At 38.3% G+C, this 16,712-nt stretch overlaps 3 protein-coding genes across 3 annotated transcripts; all 3 read left to right on the forward strand.

The window, feature by feature from the left end:
* Positions 1 to 552: 552 nt before the first annotated feature.
* On the forward strand, positions 553 to 2,832 carry LOC311272508 (uncharacterized protein). The gene is made up of 3 exons (XM_084378961.1): positions 553 to 945; positions 1,802 to 1,912; positions 2,208 to 2,832. The coding sequence occupies exons 1-3, from the start codon at positions 894 to 896 to the stop codon at positions 2,444 to 2,446; spliced, it is 402 nt and encodes a 133-aa protein (XP_084235087.1). The 5' UTR covers positions 553 to 893; the 3' UTR covers positions 2,447 to 2,832.
* A 5,351-nt stretch (positions 2,833 to 8,183) lies between these two features.
* Positions 8,184 to 10,502, forward strand: LOC311272725 (uncharacterized protein; the record flags this gene model as incomplete). Its single annotated transcript, XM_084379312.1, has 3 exons — positions 8,184 to 8,252; positions 8,533 to 8,643; positions 10,273 to 10,502. The coding sequence occupies exons 1-3, from the start codon at positions 8,216 to 8,218 to the stop codon at positions 10,500 to 10,502; spliced, it is 378 nt and encodes a 125-aa protein (XP_084235438.1). The 5' UTR covers positions 8,184 to 8,215.
* Positions 10,503 to 10,729: 227 nt separating this feature from the next.
* Positions 10,730 to 13,879, forward strand: LOC311272724 (uncharacterized protein). Its single transcript, XM_084379311.1, has 3 exons — positions 10,730 to 10,958; positions 12,613 to 12,723; positions 13,495 to 13,879. The coding sequence occupies exons 1-3, from the start codon at positions 10,907 to 10,909 to the stop codon at positions 13,716 to 13,718; spliced, it is 387 nt and encodes a 128-aa protein (XP_084235437.1). The 5' UTR covers positions 10,730 to 10,906; the 3' UTR covers positions 13,719 to 13,879.
* The last annotated feature ends 2,833 nt before the right edge of the window (positions 13,880 to 16,712 follow it).

The following is a 16,712-nucleotide window of genomic DNA, read 5'->3' on the forward strand; positions in this document are numbered from 1 at the left end:
ACTTGAAAAACCTCCTTCATGATGATTTTCTAAGTCAGATGTGATCTGGAGGTTTTAGTGAGGTTAAAGTCCGGAGATGGTCATGAGAAAAATGTGTTTTTAAAATATGAACCAACGTCTTTGGTTTTATAAAACAAATGAACATGTTTTTGATGATTTCCTGATGTTACTTAGTGGTTTTCTCCAGATTTTCTCATCAGTAGAGATGAAATACCGTAGACTCGACCCTTATCGTCAGAATAAATGGTAGAAACTTAAATATTTGAATCGCCACGATCACGGATGGAGATGGACCGTCTTTTTCTGTAAAAATTGTCAGTTTTGAAGCCACAAAAACAACTAGAACTTAATAATATCCAGTGGTGGGACTCAAACAGTCGACTGTTTGTCAGCCTCGTTGGCTTGTTATAACACCACAACCGTCCCTTTGTCAACTGGTTGGTTGGTTAATGTTGAGAAAATAATCATTCAATCATCTTTCAGGAAGATTTGATGCTTTTCTGTGTCACATCTGACAGCAAACTGAATATTTCTTGAAGCCACTTTTTGCATTTTAACCTTTTTTTTTTGAGGGTTTCAGTCAAAACAATGGAGATTGAGACTGAGACCAGAACCTGAAAGACGGGCTGCACCTCTCGTGGTATTCACTGAGCTCTTTCCCAACGCATCATCATTGACATTCCTCGTCTTTATTGGCTGATCACCTGAAGGAATGCTGATGAAGACAAAAGGCTCGAAAACCCCCGTCTTCCCCTCCCATCACCTGTCACACTATAAATCCCCGGCCTCACCACACGAGCTCATCAGTTCCTACTTCACTCAGCATCCGATCACCTGAGAGGACTTTTTTTTTTGTCTTAGAGCCGAAACAAGAACCGAACCGACACATCAAGATGGGAAAGATCCTATTTGGAGTCATTGCAGTTGTTGCATCCATCATGCTGGGTAAGTTTTGACAAGAACATCCGGCAAACCTTCTGGCAGTGGTTAAGATATTTTAAGACTTTTTGACAAAAATAGGGGAAACTCTTGTCTTCTCTGTTTTGTTAAAAGCTTTGATATATGTGTATATATATTGAAATTATATAAATAAGACAAGAATACAAATACCAGGTACATTCTATTTTCAATGCACAAATGAAGTATTTTTGTCTGCAAAAAACTGCATTCTTATCACAAAATCTTCATCTTCATCATGAAGTTACAAATTTCAGGTTTTATGAAGCCACTTTTTAAATCAGTTGTCGGTTCAACCTTTTCATTGAAAAAAAAACTATTTTGAGACATTTGAAATTCCCATTAACTTCCATCGAATTGGGCTGAAAACAAAAAATCTTGGAAGCAAATATCTCAAAATGTTTCAGCGACTATCACCACCAGAGGAAATTGTGACAATGTTGTCTTTGTTTGATTTGATTTGGGTTGAACCGACCATTTTTAAACAAAATGACGCTACTGATTTCCATCCTTTCACACCTAATATTCTCCTCACCAGTAAAGATTCAGATCTTGGCATCTCCTGATGTGTCAGTTAGAGATTGATTGATGTATTGAAACCTGGGCGTGGTCCAGAGACGTTTAGCCACAAACAATGCTGGGTGTGGTGGTAGTACAAAACAATTGCTGCTGTAAAAGTAAAGTACATTACGCAGTTTTCAAGGTGTACAAATAGAAAAGTCCGTGTTAAACGTGTTTTGAGCTCATTTCCTTCAAACATCTGATGACTGCTGTGGAAATTCAGTACACACAATATGAAATATTGATATTTGTATTCATGTGCATGTGTATTTGTGTGTTTCAGTGGAGTCCCTGACCTGCAACCAATGCCAGTTTGGCGTGTTAGGCTTCTGCCTCAGCAATAGTGAGGTGGCCTGCACAACCAACACCAGCCAGTGCTTCAGTGGAAAAACAAGTAGGTCTCCTCCTGATTGCCTAAAAGCTCACACCCTTCCCATTTTAACATTACATCACAGCAACGGCATGATTCAGTTAAAAACACTCCCATATACTGTGGCACCCGGTCACACACAGAGAGATCAACAAGCCTCTGTTATTTACTCTTTAAATAAGTCTGAAAGTGAGAGAGAGTGTATTTTTAAAGCATGTTAACACATCAGCACCACAAGTAAATGTAGTTAAATGAAGTACCAGTACCTTAAAAATGTGTTATTGCCCTTCCTCTTTCTAACACGACCATTTCTCCTCAGCCTTCCCATCAGTCTCCTCCGCCGTGGGCTTCAACACACTGGGCTGCATTGAGAGCACTTTCTGCAACGCTACCACCAACAACACCATCATTGGTGTCCAATACACGTCCGTGGTCACCTGCTGTGAAACAAACACGTGCAACACCGTTGCGCTAAGCGGCGCCCCGTCCACCAAGATGACCTTTACCGCCGCCGTCGGTGCAGCCGTCCTGGCCTCCGTGTGGGGAAGCATGCTGTAACATGTCTCTTCCTATCAACAAAACAGCAGTGGCCGACGTTTACAGGACCAACAGTAACATCTAAAATAGACCATTTGGACATTATGAGTTTATAAGTATGATTATTTATATGCTCGTGTGCTGTAACACTCTTTATTTTCCATAACCATAAGGTCTTGTCATGACAAGGATTGAGTTTTCTAACTGCAAGCTATATAACAACTAAGGTGACCGTCGTGGGAGTTGAACAATGGGATGTTTCAGGGAAACATTGAGTTTGTAAATCTTCCACAGACTGTTGTCTTGCCTTTTTTTTTTTTAAATTGTATTTTATTTATCCTTTTAACTACTTTGTGTCTTACAGAACAAAACTTTGTTGTGAAAATAAAGAAAATCTTTTACACTTATTGCCTCTGCTACTTGCTCTTGCTTCAACAACATCCATCCTTTAGTACTTGCTTATCCTTCGTGGGTCTTTACTGACCAGGGAAAAGTAGCTGTAAATAAAAACTGTTAAAATAATAGATAGTTTGGTATTAAAAACTTTTTACCACACGCCGGCCCTAGCCTGTTAGCAGTGCTACGCTAACCAAGACATAAAGTTAGCTCTACAATTTGGTCAAAATGAGTATTAAGTGTCCCCAAGGTGAAAAGCGCAGACGTCCCTCCGACCCCCCAAAAGTAACGTTCACATAACAAACAGCATTTGGTTACAGTGTAAACAGGCAAAACCTCCCAGCGAACCAACAATGGGTGTCAGTTGTCACCATCTCCTGCAGTGAAACTCCAAAACCCACAGCAAACTGATCACTAAAGCATCGATCACAGATTCTGACAAATATTTACAATTCATTAAAGACACATTAACAATGTGAGCTGTCTTATCTTAAAATGAGTGTTTCCTCCTTACCAGAACCGCACAAAACGTGCCACCGCCCTCCATCCGGTTGTCAGATGTAGCAAAAACTTTCAGCTTATTATTTCAGTGGTTGTACTGTATCCATTACTCTGGGCTAAAAGTAATGAATATATAGTTGAAAATTAGCTACAAGTAATCATAAACAGTTTAAGAAGTTAGATAAAAGTAATGAATAAACATCTGAAGAAGGCAAAGTTAGCTAAAAGTACACTAATCGATTAAATGTCCAGATCTGTCAGTTCAGCCCGGCACTACTTGACCAAACCAACTTATATGTGGATGATTCAGTTGTTTAAAAGTGTAACAGTTTCATTTCATATACTGTAGGCCTGATTAAAGTGTTAAATAGGCCTCGCGTCAGACAAAAAGGGCTGGAAACGGCTTTTCTAAGGTCTGTACTGTAGAAGCTTCAGTCCATTTTGCAGGAACGCCTCGCCCCTGACAAACTTTCTTATCACTACTCTTAATGTGGGTGACTGATTACTCCCTGGAGTATATAAGATGTTGACCGTGAGTCATTGTTCCCTCAAACCTCAATCCAGAGCCTCTGAAACAGTAAGATCTTAACGCACTGAGACTTCTGGGTGGTATATTTCTCCTGTAGGTCCATCTAAGAACATCACGATGAACACATTTCTGTGGAGCTGTGGAGCATTATTGATGCTGTTCGTTACAGGTAGGAAGTTTTTGTTACTGTATTTCTTTAGATGGAGATCATCACCTTTCTGTGTATTGCTTAAATGAAGGTCAGTAAGATTTTAAGCTTGTGAAATCACGTTCAGGAATTATTTGAAAGGTTCTCACAAGAAATTCATGAAAAATACACTATGTAGAAACGGGATATGCTGCAATGATACGTGTTAGAGCAGGACTGTGCTGTAATTTAGTTTAATCACATTTTGATGTTATTTGAAGCAAGCAGAAGGAAAGGCCTATACGCACCTATACTGGAGTAACATCGAGAGAAAATCACATCAGCTCATCTTATTTTGTAGTTTATTTGCTCAGCTATTGACCAAAAACACAGTTTCTATGTTTATCTTGAAAACAAGTCGCTGTTAAATATAATGTTTCAATGGATAATCATGATGATGATGATGATAATGATTGGTTGGAGGAAGAAACCTGAAAACAACTCAAAATTTGAGCAAATATGAACCACAACTTTCTGTATGTAGCTCAAGAACATGTACGTGTGCCGTTTCTGTTGCTTGCATCAAAGTCATATCCTGGATTGAAGATAATGATCTGTAGCCAGCATTCACCTTGACAGGTTATGAAAAAAAAGTGAATGTGTACTTTGTGATTACAGCAGGTGCTTGTTTGACAAAGGTTGAACTTAATGCAGTCAGATATTTGTGCCTATTGACTCAACTTTGATTCCTTTGTTGTATGACAAATGATTTATACTCTGAGATCCAAAAACATTCTTCTTTCTGTTTTTGTTTTGTTGTCGTCTCCTCTCACAGTGGAGTCCCTCAGATGTAACACCTGTGATGTCAGCATCCTCGGCTCCTGCCTCGGCACAACTCCTGTAAACTGCTCCAAAACTCAGAACATGTGCTACAGCGGCGTTGCCAGTAAGATGAACAATGGATGCTCGATGATTTAATAATAATTCATCCACCTCTGAAACAATTCATGACCACAGATGCATAAAAACAGGGAAATCGAAAATTGACTTCCACCGACCAGGATTACTTTGTCAAAAAGCTGCTAAACCTCAGAGATTTTAAATAATTTGGTTTTCATTTTAAACTTTTAAATACACCGTCAGATGCTCTCGTACTCCAAACGATATAAAACAAAAAATGTAGACAGTTAGCAACACAATCAAATTTAAAGATACTTCACAATCAACACCACAACAATCTAACATGTTGTATCACATGTGAAAAACATGTAAAATTAACATAATGAATAAATTCACTCGCCACACGTTTATCCACATGTTCACATCAAGAGGAAAAAAACATACTTAAATAGCAGCGATAACATTTAAAGGGATGACTGACTCAATAAATGAGTTAATGTTGTTCCTGTTGAAGAAAATAATGGATTAAATGGTTGATAAATGAGAAATAAACTGATTGATGCAAAGTCTGCAAACGGAGCTACCGTTGAATTCTGGCGATATTCTACAAACTACACCTTAAAGCATTGTTGAACGTCTTTTAATGTAAGTTTGAAACAACGCGTTGGTCAAACAGGTCTTTGAAAAGATGACTGAACTGGAAAAGATTGAGGGTAACTTATTTCAAGGCTAAAAGTCATAACAGCGAAAGTGTTAGTGTTAAAGTTAACAATCCTGTTTTTTGGACTCTCTAATCAGATTGATTTCAATTGCATGGAGGAAATATTGTCTATGTAGCCACACCTAATGAGTTTTTCACAACACCTACCAGGAAATGTTTAACAATAATGCCCTAAAGAAATGCTAGAGGGCTTTTTAATTTGAAATTGATACAGGAAGTGAAAATAGACTCAGGCTTCCACCAGGAATGCCAAACATCCGTACTGTGTTTCTGCGGCCACATGTGGTTATGTGGTTATCTGCCATCAAATATTATATTTCACATATTTGCATAAGTATATTACGTTTAGCTAGAATTTAGATTGTATGTATCAGAACAATCAAATTTAAAGAGATCAGAATCAGCTGTCAAAACTTCTGTGTAAACCTTCTTCAGGTCATTAACATACCTACATTTAGACACTAAATTGAGATTGTGACCTCTGTGCTCTCAGTTTATGAAAAAGTAATCACACTAAAGATACCATGCCTCGTCTTTCCTGCTTCCAGCGTTTACTGGTGACCAGTTGCCAGTCCATGCAAAAGGCTGCATAGAAGCAACTGACTGCAAAAATGTGACGAATGCGCCCATCCTGTCCATTAGCTACACCATCATCAGGCACTGCTGCACCACCGACCTGTGTAACGCAGCCGCCTCCGTCCAGCTGCCTCTGACTGCAGCTCTGGGAGCTGTGCTGGTTGCTCTCTGGAGCCAATGGGTCCTTTAAAGAGGAAGAAGAGGAGGAAGAAAATGTGATGCTGCACATTGTCATTTAAAATTTCATCACTTTTGTCCTTTGATTTCTTGAATATACTTAAAATAACACTTGCAATATGTCAATGTCCCCATGTAACGCATTATAATTTGCAATTCACATACATTTAAACACCTCGTAAGCTAAAAGTGAGACATGCACAAGACACACAGGATAGATTTTGTTGTGAATCATTTTATATTCATTCAATCCTAAAACTGATTATTGCTAAAATAAATTATTTCCATTTTAGTTTTGTGTGTTTATTGGAACTCTTCTTTCTGATTCATATGATGGGATATGATAGATAATAACCAAAATAAGCATTTCAGCATTTTGAGGAATTTTAATTTGTCGCTGTCTTGCTGAGAGTAAGATGAGAAGATTCATACTGCTCTAATGTTTGTATGGTACAACTTAAGCTACTGCCAGTAGCTTGTAGCTTAGCATAAAGACTGGAAACAAGGGGAAACAGCTACAGTTTCTTTAAAGGTAAAATATGTAAGAATTCTGCATTAAAATGTCTAAAAACGACTAGATCTTTGTTATATTGACCACAAAATCATTGTTTACTCACCCCAAACACCCAGACCACTTAACTGTACATTAGCCGGAAGCTAACATTAGCAAGCAACGACACACACCCTGGTTTTGTGTGTTTTAACTCAGGTCAACTCTCACTGAATTCACCACTCACCAGAGACTCTGGTTCTCTCTCTTCTTTTTCTCTCTACGTCACGTTGTTACTGTACATTTCCCCTCCAGCTCCAATCAATCAACATTATAGTAAATATAATCTGACACTGCACCTGACTCTCACCTCCAGAGCTAGCCGGCTAGCTAGCTTTGTTGTTTTGTAAAAAACGACTAACAATCACAACAAAACTTGATCTGACATTTGGTAAATGCTTTTTACCATTATTTTTATACCCTCAAATAAAGGGAGTGTCTCCTCTTTGACAACAAACAATCCCAGTATCTGTTGCATAATCGTCTATTATTGACTGAAGCCTTGCTCTCTGTTGAAATCCAAAGCTTTTATGATGTTTCTTTACAATAAGCCAGGAGTTCACAAAGGTTCAAACACGTGTGTGTACAAACACAGTAATGAGACGTTGATCAATCATCTCTTTTCACTTATTGTTTGGCTTTTTAATAGATCTACTTCACTCTTCAAACAAACCTCTGTTTAGTTTGTTTTTGTGAGAATATACCAGCAGTTGACAAATGAAAAACCCCGTCCACATTATTATGTCCTCCGTGACCGATCCGAGCCTCTAATGGCACATCTCTGATATAAAAGCAGATCGCCAGAACTGATGAAGCTCACTGGAAACCCACTACAGACACTTGCTGTTGAGCCTTTTCAACTTTGAGATCTTCTTATTTGTGCTGATCATTTTACATTTGTAAAAGAGCAAGATGAAGAAGTTAATCTGGGTCTTTGCAGCATTGATGGCAATGTTTGTTACAGGTAAGAGCAATCGAACAAGACGCACTCTTGAGGAACATTATTTTCAATTCTTTTACTTCAACTTGATCACCAGTGACAACTTTGAATCTTGTCTTTTCAGATCTTTAATGACGCAGTTAAAATGTGTTGATATATGTCATATGGAGAAGACTTTTGGGTTTTTTTTTAATATTCTGTAAGGTTAAATCAGCTTCCAACCAAAGGTCACAAAGCTTCCTAAGACTATACTGCAGCTAACACCGAGGACACAAAGGTGATTTGGGGTTTTAACTGCACCAAGAGTTTAGATTCAGATATTTTCATACACTATTTTAGTTCAAATTTGACAATTTGGAGGCAATCTTAAGACATGAAAACTCTTAGTAAAGGTTTGACAATGATAATAGGTAAGTTAGTTAAACTCTTTGGCTTTTATTAACATTTTTAGCAAGCTATACACTGTTAACACATTTCCTATAAGTTCTTATAAATGTCTTCTAACAATAAAGGTGAGTATTATGCTTTCATTAACACTTATATAGTGTTATTGTTAGCATCCTGTATGGATTACTTGTAGAGCCTTATTCCCTATTTACTAACGCTGTTTAAAGAAAGCAGTCCCTTCTCCCTTACTGTTTCTCTTTTCTATTTTGCTCTCCTAAATCTCTCCTTTCCTCTGGATCACAGGTGAGTCCTTGACCTGTGACACCTGCAAAGTGTGGTTTGCAGGTAAATGTCGTTACAAATCCACGGAGACCTGCAGCGACTCTGAGCCCAACTGCTACTGGGGAAAACTGGGTGAGTACCATATATGTAATCATCTGCTGTCCATTAAAAAACCTCCTGATAAAGTGTCGCGTGTGTGTTAATGTCTGTAATTGTAACGGCCCTGGTGTGTCCGGAACAATTTTTCTCAAACTATGTGATGCCCAAGATAAAAAAAACCTGCCTTGAAGCAGAGACCGAGGTGTGGCCGGGCATAAAACACACCTGAGCACTTGAAACTGATTTATTTAACTTGAACCAGTCAGCTGATTTTCTGACTACGTGACTCATGAATGCAGTATTGTTTTGGAAGCCAATAGATTAGCTTCTTGCAACACTTACAAGTGCCAACAAAGAGGCCTTTCAAAAGAATTGTTGTTTTAACTTTATTACAGAAGCAATAGTCAGCAGGATTGTTAAATAAACAGGCTATGTTAAATAGGCAACACAAGAAAAATCGAACGGTAAGTCATTTAATGTCATTATTTTAAAGGAATAGGTCGAAGTATTTCAAATAAAACCTTTTTTGCTTCCCTGCTGAGAGTTAGAGGAGAAGATTGACACCACCCTCATGTTAATGTGCTAAATATAGCTAAGCTAGCAAGCTGCCAGTTAGCTTAACTTAGCATAAAGAGCTAGCCTAGCTCTGTCTAAAATATCACTCTCTAACAAGTTGTAGCTTATTTAGCTGAACACAAACAGACGTGTAAACAACAATAGATAAACGTGAATATCCAGGATGTTAGCCTACTGCGCCATGTTGTCATTAGCTAAGAAACTGTTATAGGCCTGGTTAGCCTAGCATGAAACTTCTAGCTAAAAACATTTCTGTTTATGTACAGATTAAACAAAAACGTAGCGTGTGTATAATGAGCTTTTAAGAGCTAGCGGATTAATTTAATGTGGAAAGCGCCAAGCTAGCTGTTTCCAGTCTTTAGGCTTAGCTATGCTATGCTTTTATGCTAACCGTCTCCTTGTTGGCTCTAGCTTCATATTTCTGGTATCAATCTTCTTGTCTATCAGAAAGTGAACCATATTTTAGTGTGCTACATTCCCACAAATAGGCCCAATTTATGTCCTAGAGGACAACGTCAAAGGTGAAAAATGTAAAATAGTGTTACTTAACCTTGAAGTAACCAGACTCAGTAAAGCCAGAGTTTATGTTTGATGTCTGTGAGTCAGTCTGCTGCACTTTAACACTCTGTATTTCAGCCTTTGTTGCTGTTGCTATGACTTGCCTGTGTTGTGAAAGGCCACAACTCAGCACAATCCCTGTCTTTGCATAAGCAAATAGTATAAACCCTCTAATGGCACACACAGAACCATGCAGAGATCCAGTTCGGGCCAACTGGGCTTAGACATAGTACACATAGCCAACATATAAGCGTATAAAATTCAACACATTGTTACAGATAAAATCATTAGCCTCGTGTTGCCAACAGTTGTGGTTTGCAAACCTTCCTTAAAAGGAAGCAAAATCAGTGTGTCATTGGAGCCTCTGGACTAAAATACCAGTGTTGGCCCCATTCAGAGATAGATGGATGGATAGATGGATAGATGGATGGATAGATGGATGGATGGATGGATGGTGTCTACGTGTACTTTTTATTTTCTATGTTTAAATCTAACAAAGGCTGCTGATCTTCATGTCCCCCTATTCAGCCTTCAACAACACTCAACTGAGCATACTGAACCAGGAGACTCGAGGATGTCTGGACTCTTCGCTCTGCAACAAAACTGAATCCGGAGCCCTCCTGACTGCTGGATACACCATCACCAGGACCTGCTGCAGCACTGCAGACCTCTGTAATGGAGCCGCATCCATCCAGCTTCCTCTCACTGCTGCTCTGGGTGCTGCTGTAATGGCCATTTTGAGCACTAAAGGCCTGTAACTGAAAGAAAGATGCTCCCATTCTTGTAGCTTTTGGGGGTTTTATATAAATATATTCACAGTATAAAAGCATTAACATGTAATGACATATTATAACCACATTTAAAACTTTACTGGATGTAGAAAGATGAGATGAAAACGTAATAAAACTTGTTTGTACTCAAACTTTATGAGTTCTTCTTGATGTTTTGAGCAGAGGGGTAGGTAGGAGTAATGACTTCCTCCTCATTGTACTGGAACACAAAACCTGATAAACCTCATTCTTGCAAGTTGTTCTCCATTCAGTCGCTCTCACCTGACGATTGTCATTGCCTTTTCATTATCTCACTTGACTGAGACGCTTAGTTGTACCTCTGAAGTTTATTTTTAAAAAAGGAGTCTCTTCACCTCGTAACCCCGAGAAGGATGAACAACCTTTGCAAAGCAGTGATCGTCCTGAGTGCCTTCATTGCAGCGGGTAAGATGAGAGTAACATTTAATTCCCGAGTTGAAAGGTTTGTTTTAGTTTTATTTATTTGTTAAGCACAATCTAACACTGTATGAGACTAATGTTGGGCAAAATAAACGACTGTTTCTTTCTTTCTTTCATTTTCAATTTAAACTAGTACAACAAGTTTATTATGATGGTTTTTAGCCAAACCAATAACTTTGTGCGGTTACATGAAATGCCCATCATTATTAAGTGTCTGGCCGAACACTAATTGCCGCCGGTCTAAACAGGAATTATCGTTCAAATGAACCTCAAAACAAACTAGATTTTCAGAAATGATATTAAGAAGGAAGTCTGTAAACAAAAACAATATAGTGACGCATGAACTCTCTAGAAATGAAAGAAAGTGTGTAAAGAAGAGACTGAAATGAAACCAACAGATGAAGCCTTCGGAAAACTAACATTTGGTTTCTGCAAATAACATCAGATCAGATACAGACGATGGCATTCGTTAGTGAGTTGTTTCTTTGCTAGGTACTCTTTCGTTTTCTTCCATACATGTTCCTGTCGCTTCCTGCTTCAGCGTAAGAGACTTTTCAAGTATCAACAATGCTAAACATTCAGATTTTTTATAACTTGAATACTTTTTAAGATATTGTGCTTTTTTGCTGTGTAAGTAAATGGACACAAAATGCATACTGTACATACATAATGTACATTATTGACGTCTCGAGTCATTGTTTTGATGACTTCCAACTTAACATGACAGAAAATGACTGAAGACCTGACTTGGACTTGGAGTTAAATACTCTGAGGATTTACTTGAGACTCAGACCAAATGACTCGAGTCACATGTCTGCTGTACATACTGCACATACCTCGGTACTGTATTTACTGTACATACATACTGTACACATATTACTGGCACACACACATGCAGACTGTATTTTCTATCTACTGCCTCTATTGTACAGAAGTTAACCTTCTCTTGGCTGTAGCTTCATATTAACAGACAGATATGGGAGTGATATTGATCTTCTCAACCAACTCAACAAGGAAACAAGTAGGCATATTTCAAATGGATCCCACCTTTTAAAGACAAGATGTAGTTATGTGTTTTACTTTCATTTTACTGTGTTTTTTGTTTATACATTTTCTTCAGAAAATGCAAATCATTTACTTAAAACTGCATTTAAATAGCATTTGATACTACCAGAACATTTCATAAACAAAAACAAAGTAAAACACATCATAGCATCTTGTCTTTAAAAGGTGGGATCATGTCTAAAATGCTGAAACGTGCCCTATTAAAACACATCTGGGTCTTTCAGGTCTATCTGGAAGAATCGGACAAAAGAAAGTCCAAAAGAGCCAGAAATATTTGTCTTATATGACATGAAACACACATCAAGAGTACACAAATTACAGTTTCCAGGTAGTCTACTGAAGGATGACCTAACAATTAAACCATTTGAAATATGCCTGCTTGTTTCCTTGTTGAGATGGTTGAGAAGATCAATATCACTCCCATGTCTGTCTGTTAAATACGAAGCTACAGCCAAGAGAAGGTTAACCTAACTTAGCTTAACTTAGCACAAACACTGGAAACAGGGGGAAAGAGCTAGTCTGGCTCTGTCCAAATCTGACTCTAATGTTTTTCTTCTGTCTTTCCATTGAACAGCACAAAGCCTGACCTGTCGCCAGTGCGTCATTGGTATATTTGGGTCGTGTTTCTTTGGGAGCGACGTCACATGTAATAATGGGACCGAGAGCTGCTTCACTGGAGAAGCACGTAAGGAAACCGACTACATCACTCTGAAGACACGACAAAGATTGAGCCGCCATTTTTGACAGCATACTAGGCTAGCTGTTAAATATGTCACTGTAAAATGTATTCTTTAGGCACAAAAGACAAAATTGAATAATCATGTAAGCTAATGTTACGCTGAATGCTAACAAAGCATTGGCTAATCATTCATAGGCTAATTAATCTCCCACTATCTAAAACACATAACATTAGCTTACCTTTGTGTTTTACAATCTATTTGCTGTTGATGACATTAGCCTAGCCTATGTAGCAACACATTAGCCTCAGATCGCTTACATATAGCTAGCTTGTTTAGCAGCTAACTAAATTAACAAATCACAAATTCGACGTTCACAAACCAGCTGAACTAAAAATTATACCATCCAAGAACGACCAACACAGAGTCAGACTATGTAAAACTACATCTCCCACATGCCCCACAGATTGGACAAAATGGCGGCTGTAACATTGTCAGTTGAGCGCCACAGCTAACTGACAATGTTACAGCCGCCATTTTGTCCAGTCTGTGACTGAGCAAACATTCACAGGCGGCTGTTAGATTGTCATGAAAACGTAATTCTTGGATTGTATTATTTTTTTTAGTTCAGCTTGTTTGTGAATGTCGATTTGTGATTTAGTTAGCTGCTAAACAAGCTAGCTATATGTCAACCATCTTCTGGTGGCAGTTAAAATTGGAGAGGCCTTTCTTAAATTTTAACATTTGCTGACATCCATCTGTGTTTTCGATCCTCGTAGAGTTCAACGCCACCGGGGCAATCAGCCTGCACATCCGCGGCTGCCTGGACACGGACCTGTGTGGGAGAACGCTGTCTGGCAGCCTCCTGGGTGCCGGCTACACCAGCACCTTCCAGTGTTGTACAACTAACCTGTGTAATGGAGCCACTTCAGTCCAGCTCCCTCTGACGGTGGCCATCTTTGCTGCCATCCTGTCCTCTCTGTGGGGCATGTGGGAGATGTAGTTTTACACAATCTGACTCCATCTTGGTTGTTCCCTGGATTGATTATGTTTTCTTAAATTTTGCATTAATTGTCTTATATTAAATCACAATACTTTTTCTGTGTGCAATCAAGAGATCATTTTCATAAAATCCACAAAGCATTCAAATCACAATAATTAAAACAATTTGCTAATACTTTTCTGCCTTGTGTCATTATTATTATACACATTGATATCATATTATCATTTTATGTTTTTTACTTTATGTGACCTTGAGGGATTTCACATTTTGCAGTTACATTTTTAACTATATTCAACTATTATTAGTTTAATTTTATTTAAATTTGACTACTTTTTGCCCCCAAAAAATTAATAAATCAGTATTTCAACACCAGAATTAAATTACTGGCAGTATGGTTGGGCATCCAAAAAAGCTTTTAGAGACCTAATTTCCTAAGAACTATGTAACCTGGTACAACTTCTAGGGGAAATAGCGACGTAGCTGTGTGAGTTATTCTAGTTAATGAGTTGTGATGAGTTTAAAAGCCCTTGCAAAAATATTATATGACATGACACACAATATTTTGGAGATTTTTTTGCAGTGGAGGTGCTGTGGATCAGTGGTTAACTTTTCATAGTTTCACATCAAATATCCCCGCTGACAGAAAGTTCTGTGCTTTTGTAGCCTATTAAATGTTTTCCTTTATCAAAAAATGCTTCCCTGAATAATAGAAACTTCCAAAAACGCTGCTGCCGAGCACAAATCAGTCACAAAACAAAAATTGCATAACCAGAGTGTCATGATTAATTGAAGGACGTGGGGTCAAGTAGTGTGTAAACAAACATGGAATCAATTAAAGTCGGTTTCATTTATATATAGCCTTATATCACAAATCACAATTTCCCTCAAGCGCTTACTTAGATTATTCACTACCTGAGTGGCAAAATGAAGATATCCCTAAGAAAAATGAATAGATAACTTTCCTCACAAAATCAAATTACAGCTCCATATCACCATTACTGTTACCTTACCTTACTGTTAAAAGGTAATTGGCTGCATTAATACTGCTCCACAAAGAAGAGGAAATGGCTGCCATGGCACGTATACAGTATTCTGGAGCTGTGGACCTCAGTAAATCGCAATAGTACTGATAATATGTTGCTTTCATTTTTATGTTTTTGATACTTTTAAAACTTCAGCCAATAGTTTAACAGGCATAACAACATGGGATAACCTGATACACATGAGGCAGATAGTGAGTTCATGTATGAGTGACCTTTTTTTTCTTGGCTATTGTTCACAGGCACACAACAGGTTTGTCTGCACTTAATGAGCCCCGGAGCTTGTTTTGTAAGAGAGATGTCTGCTCAAACCTGTTGTCAACACAAGCTACAGTCCACCATTGTTTTCTTCACAGACAAACCTGATGATCTATAACCCTGGGTCAACACCCCACCTGCAAGCTGTTCCACAACCGAGGACGCCCTCTAGTGCTCAGTAACACAACCTGATAATACATTATGTCAGAGTTTTCTAGTCCCTCACTGACTGGCTTGATGGCTGATCATATAAAATAAATAAAACCTCTACACGTCTCTTGTGGGTTAACTAGATTAAACTATCCTCAAACTGTCCCCTGGAAGTCACTCAAGGACTCCTGGAGGTCCCTGAATCCCAGTTTAGGCCTCCACGACAGGAAACACACTGTATCTGAATCAAGACGTTGACTGTAAGTGTTACATGCTCATTGGAGTTGCAACCCAGCAGTACTCTCCTCATAACATTTTATGGATTTTCCAGATTTTTGGACCAGACTCAGTACAGTTTTCCATGTCTTGTGACCAACAAGCACAATAAAGCCCACAGCTCCCTCCACTGGCTCTTTACTAGACTGCAGTACACACTGTCAAGTATAGAAAGTAAGAATTTTAATCTTTAAGCTTGTGAAAACCACAGATCTTATGAAACTTTTCACATTATAAGAATAAAAAATTGGCACTTTTTAACTTGAAACTTTTCATGTTCCTACAATGTAAATTATTACTTTACTTCACAGGATAGGAGCTAACTTTACAGCATAAGAGCTACTCTGTAAAGTTAGCTGGACCTTGCCAGGACCTTTCTGTGTGGCATTAGCCTGTTTTCCCTGTGTTTCAATGGGGTTTCTCCAGGTTTTCTGGTTAGCCTACTTTCATTAAAGCATAAATTCTTCAATTTATAAAAAGATAAATGAGGTCTGACTGAATAAAAATGATAAAATTAATAAAATAAAATAAAATAAAGATCCACTGTTTATGTGTTATTTCACTCATGCTAACAAAATAGTCTAGGAGACCTTGTTGAGAGTTAAACATATTGCAGAAAGTGTTTTCTAAAACCTGTGAAAATCTCAGGACACTCCATCCACAGAGAAATGCACGCAGTTTGTATTCAACCTTCAAACTGACTTCTGTAAGGTTGTGATTTCATAACTATAGAGTCACCGCCCTCAGCAACACCCTATACACGACCACGATTGTAAAAATAACTGCAGAACTGATGCAGAAACATGGTGGACGGTGCCTGCTCAGGCCTTTGAGAACTGACCAATCAGAACAGACTGGGGAGCGTTCACACAGAGGCATGTAAACATTTTCTAGTAGACACCCACAATAATGACAGTAATGAGTCTTGATCGAATTTAATTGTTTGAATTGTGTCACGAACTACACATATGATGATCTCTCTCCATTCACTACCAAAATAAAGTTTTTTGAGTGAGAATGAGTCCTAAAACCCAGAATTCAGTTAGCATTTTAGCACATCCGGTTCTCTTGTCTCAAAGTCAATGGTTTTTTTGAATGGGTTTTCAGTTAAACGCCTGAAATAAGGTCTGTGGTTAACACAGGCTTAAGATATTTACATGCTGTGTTATATACATCATTTAATTGAATTTAAAAGAGCTTAGTACCGGTATCTTAAAAATGGCTGTTGCTAACAAGCCTTGCTTTTTGTGGGGGGAACCAGGGCGATGCT

Source organism: Pagrus pagrus (genome assembly GCF_965226575.1).
Source record: "Pagrus pagrus genome assembly, chromosome: 17".
In the NCBI taxonomy this organism is placed as follows: Eukaryota; Metazoa; Chordata; class Actinopteri; order Spariformes; family Sparidae; genus Pagrus; species Pagrus pagrus.